This window comes from Nicotiana attenuata, chromosome 1 (assembly GCF_001879085.1).
Source record: "Nicotiana attenuata strain UT chromosome 1, NIATTr2, whole genome shotgun sequence".
Taxonomy (NCBI): domain Eukaryota; kingdom Viridiplantae; phylum Streptophyta; class Magnoliopsida; order Solanales; family Solanaceae; genus Nicotiana; species Nicotiana attenuata.
Genome location: NC_031989.1, coordinates 86,678,307 through 86,688,528, shown reverse-complemented (window position 1 = coordinate 86,688,528; position 10,222 = coordinate 86,678,307). Strand labels below are relative to the sequence as shown.

Genomic DNA, 10,222 nt, shown 5'->3' with positions numbered 1-10,222 from the left:
AAAAAAAAAAAAAAAAATTCAATTTTTTTTTTTTTGTTTTTTTTTATTTTTATTTTTTGCCTTTATTCTATAATACCCTTTCCTTTACCCTAAGTCCCTAACCCTATTATTTCATCTACCACATTTCAGGAATAATCATATTTAAAACTCAAGGGATTGAAGTTCAAATTAATGGAAAATAGAATTAGCCGTAATGATGTATTTTTTTTAATACCGTTGGAGTGTTGGTGGCATACATTTGATCCCTTACTTTAGGCATGTGCTTGTTGACACAATTTTTATGTTATAAACGGTGTTCGTCTTATTTTAGCTTCTGGTCCATATTAGTTAGGCGTGTTTATAGTGATATACTTTCCATGGAATCCCGCAAATTTTCTTATTGGTGTAATCGATAAGCCCCAAAAACCGATAAATCAAAATCGAAAAAATCGAAACCTTATTAAAACGATAAGGATAAGCATATGTACAAATCAATAATCGATAAATAATTATCGATAAGGGTCAAAATCGAATCGATAAATCAAATGGACACCCCTAGTTGCTGGTTTGAAACAATCAAGCGACCTTTCTATTTGTTAGGATATTTTAGGCAAATCCGTGTACACCGCCATGACAGAACTAAACAAAGGTTAATGATTTTCTAAAAGATTCAATATGCTAAGCCTGCTGGAACATAAGTGTAGAATCTAGTGACTGAAACAACTAAAAGAGACATCCCTGAAATGATGAACTTTGAAAAAGAAATAAAATATAACGGAAAACAAAAGGAAAAATAGAACATGATCTGGTGCAATTTACTGAAATAGAAGTCAGATATATATCTACTTGTTTAAGAATAGGTAATGCGAAAGATACACATTACAAGCTTCATTATGTTCGTATGACACCATTAAATTTTAAGTAATTGAATTACTACGAAGAATGAAAGTAACCTGAATGAAATGTAGTCTGACTGGTTAGCAAATGTGGTAAATACGTTTTGTATCCGGCTTGGTTACTGGAAAGGAATGCTTTAGGATGTCAGTTGTCCTACCACGAAGCTGCATGATAAAAATACTCCTGGTTAATATAGAACATTATATAAGATGCTGCACTAAATATACAAAGACAACTTTGAGGACATCAATCTTTGAATGGGTAGTAAAGATATACCATAAAAATACTAATTGTTCTGTAAAGGCATTCATGAATTCTTTTGTTTCTTCTAGCAGGTGTACCCATTCATAGCAACGTAAAAAAAAGGCAACGACTATCATATTAAACAGACATTGGAAAAGTAAATATACTAATTGCTACATCTATTCTTTTTAAACCTAAATTCCCACAAAACAACGACAAAATGAGCTGAAGAACATACCTGAACAAATTTAAGCACATGCCGTAAGATTTCAACCATAAGAAGTTCTGTCTTTGGAATTTTTTTGTTGTTGAAGGTCAGTGGAGGAGGCAAACATGATAAAACGAACTGAAATCACATGAATTTTTGGTTAATAAGCTAAGTAAAAAGAAAAAGGTCTACAAATAACTACAAATTGGGATTGCCATTGTCAGCTCGCATATACTTGTTCTTGATATAGACGGAGTGACAGCTCAGTGATGCACTTCCTAAAATTTGAAGCTTTACTGTTCCTGATGGTGAGCTAGTATTTGTTAAGGTTTCCATAGTCATTTTCAGCTGCAACGTATACTAAAGCTCTTCGATTTCAATTCTCCGTTCTCCCATTGCTATCAGAAAAGTGGTGATCTACAAGAGGAAAACAGAGAAAATCAAAAATCAAGAATAAGCTTGTAAGAAACCAAAAAATAGATAGAGTAAAATTAATGAAAGAATATAAGTTTCTATTAGAAAGGCAAAGAAGGTTAAGCGTCGGACCTGAGTGATGGATATTTCTCTTGCCACTATTGACATAGTTGTTTTGAGCCCTAAGAGAAGAGCATTGATACACTGTCGTTGACTACCAGCTAATAGGTAATCAGGTTGTTACAACTGGCTCCTTTTTTCAAATCTCAGTACATGGACACTTTAGCCTTTGTTATCCAACTTTCACTTGCTTGTGGCAGAGTTTCAACCTGCCTTCCACCGAATATAAAAAACCTTAGAGCTCACAAGCTCGTCTATCTGGTAGTTAAGTTGTCTCATGGCCATTAAAAGTATATTCCATAGAGTGTGTAGCAGCATCTCATAATTGAGTAGGCATATTAAACAAAGGCAGCTTAATATAACTGCAATCTGAAGGTGGAGCATTTAGTAATAGCATATTAGAAAATATTGAACAATTATCCATATCGTGAACGTAGCAGTGTGAGAATTTTTTTAAACTCAAATACTTACCTTCTGCAATTATCATTATCAGTAGGAGAATGTTTGAAAATTTTAAGAAACTTAAATTTGTTGTTTATTGGGTAATAAACACATGAATATTAAGTTCCACTCACTTCAATGGAGGTTTTGTATTTTTTATATTAGCTCTACAACATCAGCAATAACATTTGTGCAAGCAACATAGACAATGCACTCCCTAATATCAGAACTATAAATTTTTTCTTTTAATAAGTATTATATAAAATAATATCATATTATAACCATTTACGAGATATGAAGGTACAAGAAAATGCCATGCATTTACGAATGATAGCTAGAAAAGCTCAGGATGGATGGACAATATGCTACTTGCAGATTAGGAAAATAATTTACCTTTTCAACAACTTCATATCCAACTTTGAGCCTCACATCTTGGTCTTTTTACACATTCCTGATGTTCCAAGTAAATTCAGCAGCAACTCTTGATTTTTTCTGGAAGTTTAGAAATAGGCAAAGTATGAAGGTCCCAGTGAGACTGTTACTTCAAAGATTTAAGCAACATGCCAAATGCCAAGATAATCGACCTTTTCGGCTTACGTGCAAATTACCATAAAATCCTTTTCGGAGACGCAAAATCCAATATTAGAAGGGCATAATTGACATTTTAAACCGGGAAATTCCCAAAATATCATCTGTCGGCAGGCAGGTCGGTTTCACTACTTCTTCGAAGGGAAAAAACATTGAACACAATGATAATTAAATACAAACAAATAGAGTTTTTGAGAAACCTTAGATAAATCAAAGGACAATACAAATCAGAAACTTCTAAAAATAGATAAAGCAAAAAGGAAAGACAAACAGTGGAAAAGGGAAATATCCCCAAAATAAGAGTTCATACCGGTGAATAAATAAGGGAGCTGCTGACTAATAAAATAAAAGAGCTTCAGAAGAAGGAACCACGGTTGGAGAATGAAGCAGCGCTGGGTGTTTAGAAAATGGAAAAGATGAAGATTTTGTTAGTAGATAAACAATGATTGGAGAAGAAGCACAGTAGGGAAAGATTAATTGAATTTCAGGCTTAGTAATGGGAAAAAGCCGAAGAAATTCGGTTTAAACTCCAATTTAACAGCTCAAAATTAGGTAAAACATATAGATTTTCCAAGTAAAAAATTAGGTAAAGCATATAAAAAGAAGAATGCAGAGCAACACCCATAAATCGCAGCAATTGTAAATATTTTTCCGAATAAATAACCTGTACAATAAAATATAAAATAAAATCCAAGAACAACAAACTAACCAATTGAGATGTGGGAACAAAGAGGATGTACACTGGGAGAGCAGAGCAGATTAATCACTTTAAGATACAAAGAAATCTGGAAAAAGCAGAGGAAGAAGAAACCCCAATAATAAGCGGTGGCTGTAGAGGTAAATGTGCAGGTGTAATGCTGTTAATATCAGGGGAAGATGTAAAATAAGCTTTGAAAATGCCCCAGAAATTTCCATTATTTACAAATTTCTCTGGTGGCAATGAACGTAATAATATTGAAAAACAGGGGCAACAATATAAAAGCTTAAGCTGGCATGTGGGTTGAGACGTGTCTGTGTCAGCTGATACACTCGCACTTCTAATATAGAAGAAATATAGATAACCTCTATTTTGCTTGACACGTGCCTTCCTTCCCTTTAACTTAACACATAATCTTGTAAAAGCTTGTTGGGTTGTTTTGTACGTTGGCTTCTTCTAACAGACCCAGGCCCAACTTCACTCTCATTTTGCTAGGCTTCAACCTCTTCCACGGTAACTTGGTCCAGTGGATTCGTCACAATACTTTCCTCCCAATGAGAACCTTGTCCTCAAGGTTCGGAGGTAGTTGTTCTTCTGTTGACGTTGGAATTAATGGAGTTACTTGTTCAGCTGGAGTCCCAACGCACTTCTTAAGCATAGATATGTGGAAGACAGGATGAATACGCACATCTGCTGGAAGATCAAGTTTATAGGCCACAGAACCAATTCGTTTAACCACTCGATAAGGACCAAAATACCTCTTGCCTAGTTTGTGGCAGTTTCGGAGTCTGAGGGACAACTGCCGATAAGGTTTGAGCTTTACAAAAGCCCAATCACCAACCTCCGGCTGCAGATCAGTCCGGTGTGCATCAGCATAGGTTTTCATACGAATTTGGGCTCGGTGCAGATTCTCTTTTAGCACGGTCAACACTTCATCCCTTCTAAGCATGTATTTCTCAACCAAATCATCTGTAGCAGTACCCAAGATGTAGCGAGATACAGAAGGAGGTTCCCTTCCATATAATACTTGAAAGGGAGTAAGACCTGCAGAAGAATGAAAAGATGTGTTGTACCAGTATTCCGCCCAAGGTAACATGGGCACCCACTAATGAGGACTCTCAGAAATAAAGCACCGTAAATATTGCTCAACACATTTGTTTAGTGCCTCAGATTGGCCATCAGACTGAGGGTGGTAAGCGGTGCTTACGGCTAAGGTTGTTCCTTGCAGTCGATTAATTTCCTTTCAAAAGGAATGAAGAAACCTTGGATCTCGATTAGATACTATAACCCTCGGAGGACCATGTAGCTTGATAACATGTGCCACGAAAGCTACGGCAACAGAATAGGCCGTGAAAGTGGCCGACAGCGGAATGAAATGGCCATATTTGGACAAACGATCCACCACGGTCAATATTGTGGCCTTTCCCTTAGAACTAGGAAGAGAAGTAATGAAATCCATTGCGATTTCTTCAAAAACCACATTTGCAATGGGTAAAGGCTGTAAGAGGCCAGCGGAACTTCTATTACTGACCTTCATCTGCTGACAGGTTTGACAGGAAACCACAAAAGCTCGTACATCTCTTCGCATATTGTGCCAATAAAAATTTGACGGTGAAAGGTTCTAGCTATACCAGCATGCCCGCCTATTGGAGAATCATGAATTTCTTGTAGAAGTTGAATACGAATAGGAGAATCAGAGGGAATAACTAATCTGCCTTAAAAGAATAAAAGGCCTTCGCGGAATACATAGTCAGCATAATTCTCAGGTTGCAATTCAATGCTTTGTCTGATGGTAACCATTTCAGAGTGTGTCTTGGTAGCCTCACGAAGTGCATCTACCCAATCAAATTTACTAGCGATTATGGCTAGTAAGGAGCCTTCAGGTGGCCTAGATAATACATCAGCTGCTTTGTTCATCTTGCCCGGCCGGTAAACTATACGAAAATCAAACCCCACTAACTTCCCAAGCCACTTTTGCTGCTCCGGTGTTTGAATGAGTTGGTCAGTGAGATTTTTGAGTGACTGTTGGTCAGTGATAATGGTAAATCGTCTTCCCAGCAAGTATTGTCGCCATTTCCTCACCGCCTGCGTAATGGCATACATTTCCCTGTGATATGTTGAAGCACGCTGCATTCTTGGACACAATTTCTGACTATAATAGGCTATAGGATGGCCCTTTTGGGAAAGGACAGCTCCAACTCCAACTCCTGATGCATCTGTTTCCGCATGAAATTCCTGAGTGAAGTCTGGTAAAGCTAGAACCGGGGTACAACTAAGCTTCTTTTTCAAACAATCAAAGGCTTGCTGGGCAGAGTCACCCCAGGAAAATGATTCTTTCTTCAACAAATCAGTTAAGGGGCAAGCAATTGTGGCGTATTGCCCGCTAGGCCTAAGAAGTTTCTAACACCCTTAACACCCTTAGGAGTTGGCCACTGTATAAGAGCTGAAATTTTTGTAGGGTCCACAGCCAAACCTTGCTCAGTAATCACATGACCAAGATAGTCAACTTGAGGTTGCGCAAACATGCATTTGGAACGCTTAGCCACTAGTTTATGTTCGCGGAGCCGCTGGAAAACTTGAGTCAAGTGTTGTAAATGGTCATTCCATGTCCGACTATAGACCAAAATATCGTCAAAGAGAACCAAGACAAAGAGACGAAGGAAAGGGCGAAAAACAGAATTCATTGTAGCTTGGAAAGTGGACGGTGCATTTGTTAAACCAAACGGCATTACTAGAAACTCATAATGCCCTTCATGAGTCCGAAATGCAGTCTTCTCAACATTCTCAAGTCGAACCCTGATTTGATGATAGCCGGATAATAAATCCAACTTTGAGAAGTAAGTCGCACCATGTAATTCATCAAAAAATTCATCAATAGTCGGAATGGGAAACCTATCCTTCACAGTTATGGCATTTAAGGCCCGATAATCCACACAAAATCGCCACGTACCATCCTTCTTCCGCACGAGCAGAACAGGGGACGAGAATGGACTGGTGCTGGGACGGATAATTCCCTCGGCAAGCATATCAGAAACTAATTTCTCCATTGTTTTCTTCTGAAAATATGGGTAAAGGTACGGCTTAACATTAACTGGACTGGAACCTGGATGTAGATGAATGGCATGGTCTTGTGCGCGGCCCGGAGGTTAACCTTAAGGTTTGGTAAATACATCTTCAAATTCCTCCAAAAGGGACTGTAAATCCGGTGGCAGAGAAGGAAGTCCCGAGTCATCAGTTGTGATCATCATTAAACAAAAATAAGAGGAAACAGCCTCAACCTCTGATAGGCGTCGTAATGTTTGTAACTGGACTGGTTGGGCTTCAACTGGTGGTTCTCCAAGCCAGCTGAACTTTTGGCCTTGATAAAAAAATTCCATCGTACGAGCCGAGTAATCAGTCAAGATTGGACCCACTGATCCTAACCACGTAACGCCCAAAGCAATATCCGCCCCTTGCATAGACAAGACATAGAGGTCCAATAGCAGTTCACCATTGTGGATCACTATTGGTGTTTGACGGGCTACGCCCTCACAACGAAGGCGCTGACCGCTGCCAACCATTACTGCAAAAGGCTTTATAGCTTCCACAGGCAGATTGAGAAACTTAGCCACACGGGTTTGGAAAAAATTATGTGTGCTTCCACCATCCACAAGCACCTTCACCGGCGAACCCCGTACATGGCCATCGAATCGAAGAGTTGTAGCAGAACTACCACCGGCCAAGGCGTGGTATGAGATAGCAGAATGATCCTGAACTTCTAAGCACTGAAGTTCTTCAGCAATGAAATCCTCCGGTGAGAATGACTCAGGTAACTCAAAATCAGACGAATTTTCAAGGAGGAGTAACTGGGGAAGTGCTTTACATTTATGGTTGGGGGTGTATTTTTCATCACAATTGTAACATAATCCTTTCTCACGCCTGGATTGGAGTTCAGTGGTGGACAACCGCTTGAAAGGGATTTTTGGTAAATGTGATGAAGAAGCAGTAGGCTTAGAGACAGCAATTGAAGTTGGTCCAGTGGGGTTAGGTAAAAAAGGTTGGGTCTGAGCGAAAGCACGACACCCCTGGCCATATCAAATTTTTGCTCGTATAAATGGGCCAATCTGATGGCCTCTTCCAATGTAGTGGGCCCTCGAATTGGCACTTCTATTTGGATATCCATTTTGAGGCCCGAAATAAAGCAGTCAACTAACATGACCTCTGGCAAACGAACTGATTCATTGGCAATAGCCTCAAAGCGAGCCCGAAAGTCCGGAACAGTCGTGGTCTGCATCAGCTGTGATAGCCGACCCTCCGGTGATCTGAATGATTAATCCCTGAAACGAATATGAATCTTCCCAGAAAAAGGAGGCCAATCAATGAGTTGTTTGTTGCGAAACATCCAGCGGTACCAGTCAAGAGCTTCACCATCCAAATAAAACGAAGCCAAAGAGAGTTGATGATCCGGAAGAATGTTGTAAAACTCAAAATATCGCTCTGCTTGAAACAACCAGGCTTCTGGATTCAAACCATTAAAACGACTGAGTTCCACAGTTGCTGGTTTGTGCCTGAGAGTGAGTGGAGTAGAAGAGTTGGAACCCGGCGACAAACAAACATCAGACGGACGAGGTCGAACCGGCTCGATAGCCGCAGATTGAGTAGCGACAGTTGACATAAACTCCTGGACAAGTTGGCTTAAGGTATCAACACGAGACGATAACTGAGAAACCTCAGAGGAAGAATCAGATGGAATATCAGAATTCTTGAGCTTTGAATCACCCATGGAGCACGAATCAATGAAAGCACCAAATGGAACAAACTAATATTCAACTTAAAATAGCAGTAGCCAACAGTAGATTAATAACAACTGAATGTTCACAATGAAGATTACAGGAATTTAAAAATAGGATTGCAATAAAGATATATGATAGAAATAGCCAGAAGGGGGATGAGGAGACTCTAGAAGAAACTGGGATGAGAAATCAGAAACTGCTACAACATCTTGCTTGCCACTACTCTGAAACTGCTCGTACATGTAACAGATATAGATAACCTCTATTTTGCTTGACACGTGCCTTCCTTCCCTTTAACTTAACACATAATCTTGTAAAAGCTTGTTGGGTTGTTTTGTACGTTGGCTTCTTCTAACAGACCCAGGCCCAACTTCACTCTCATTTTGCTGGGCTTCAACCTCTTCCACGGTAACTTGGTCCAATGGATTCGTCACACTAATTTCTCATCCAACTATACAAACACGACTTGAGTGATACGGGATGGGTCATGAACAACTTTCAGAGCATGTACACATGGAATATCAATCTGAAGCCCCGTAACCTTTAATATGTAATTATGGTAAATGAAGTAATGAAAGTGACCCCAGGTGGATTCGGGCCAACACAAGAGTGGTATAGTGTCTGGAACGTGTTTACACACTTATGGAGCAAGTTGAAAAGGATGTGGCCATGTGGGTAAGTGTAAATGATCACAGAACGACAATGAACAAGAAAACTAGGGCAAAACTCCCAAGTATTAGCACCTGGGTGCACGCTTCCTATCCTTCGGGGCGTCCAAATGCCTAGATCTCGAGGAGATAGCGGTGTTCTCTCCCTATCGCGTGCGCCTTAGCATCCAAAGCTTAGGCTAATCCCACAACAGTATGAGAGAAAAAAAATAAAGAGCTTAATTTATATATTGCACAAGTCCACATGATATGCTTACTTTTGGGCTTGATGATGGTATAACTTAAAGAATAAATTTGTTAGTTTCTTAGACCAAAGCGGACAATACATGCCACAGGCTTAAAAAATTATAAATATAGTATCATATCGTAACAATTCCTTAGTACAGTACTGGGACAACCTCAACTAGGACACTAAGTCCCTATGAGGGTGTATGTGACATTCATGACGGAGGGCGAGCCGATGAGAACATGTCAAGAAGAAGGACTAGCAGCCTTCTAAACTTGCGAGCTTCCATAGAAGGTACATGCCTTAGGCGAATCTCAGATTGAAATAGTAGAAGAGTGAAGAGATTTTGGATCGTTAATAGCATACACCAAGGGAAAAATTCATGAGATCAGTTAAGCTAAAGTGGATAACATGTGCCATGAGCTTGGGCTGTGATATCCTTACGTAACTGGGAGGATATTTGAACAAAAGGATCCAACACCTAAAGCTACAAGTGCCCAATATTGAATTATGATCATGACTATTGGTTGGGGCGATCAGATAACATCCCAGAGGAATGGATTCATGCATTTTAATGTCACATTCATACTTTATAAGAGATGTCTTAGTCGATCCTGGTTAAGAATGGACTCCATGATGTACACATGGTGATCTTTCATGTTATGTGAGTGTCTATAGGTACTCCAGGATAAAGTTATGATATATGCTCTATTACAAAGAGGGATAAGACTATGTCTTCTTGATTTAAGTTGCATATTTATTGCATTAAGCATTTGTTAGTCTTGTCCTCTTCTATGTGTGAGGGAGTATATTGCATTATGGTTGTAGATACTGGCATGTTAGACGACACTATCATTTGTTAGGTCATCTCCGCAACTACTTTGGGTGAGCCTCGCTACACTACCAGTGGGTGTCTTCGTGTCTAGTTAGTTTTATAACCTATGTGATCCTTGTCATTAGAAGCTATGT

The 10,222-nt window shown here is 39.3% G+C and overlaps 2 protein-coding genes across 2 annotated transcripts; both read right to left on the bottom strand.

The window, feature by feature from the left end:
- Nucleotides 1,688-5,175, bottom strand: LOC109238210. Its single transcript, XM_019404637.1, has 4 exons — nucleotides 4,887-5,175; nucleotides 4,132-4,631; nucleotides 2,333-2,335; nucleotides 1,688-1,744 (listed from the first exon to the last, which is right to left on the bottom strand). Exons 1-4 carry the CDS (start codon nucleotides 5,173-5,175, stop codon nucleotides 1,688-1,690), a joined length of 849 nt encoding a protein of 282 aa, XP_019260182.1.
- Nucleotides 5,304-7,860, bottom strand: LOC109238201. The gene is made up of 4 exons (XM_019404628.1): nucleotides 7,786-7,860; nucleotides 6,758-7,651; nucleotides 5,993-6,643; nucleotides 5,304-5,924 (listed from the first exon to the last, which is right to left on the bottom strand). The coding sequence occupies exons 1-4, from the start codon at nucleotides 7,858-7,860 to the stop codon at nucleotides 5,304-5,306; spliced, it is 2,241 nt and encodes a 746-aa protein (XP_019260173.1).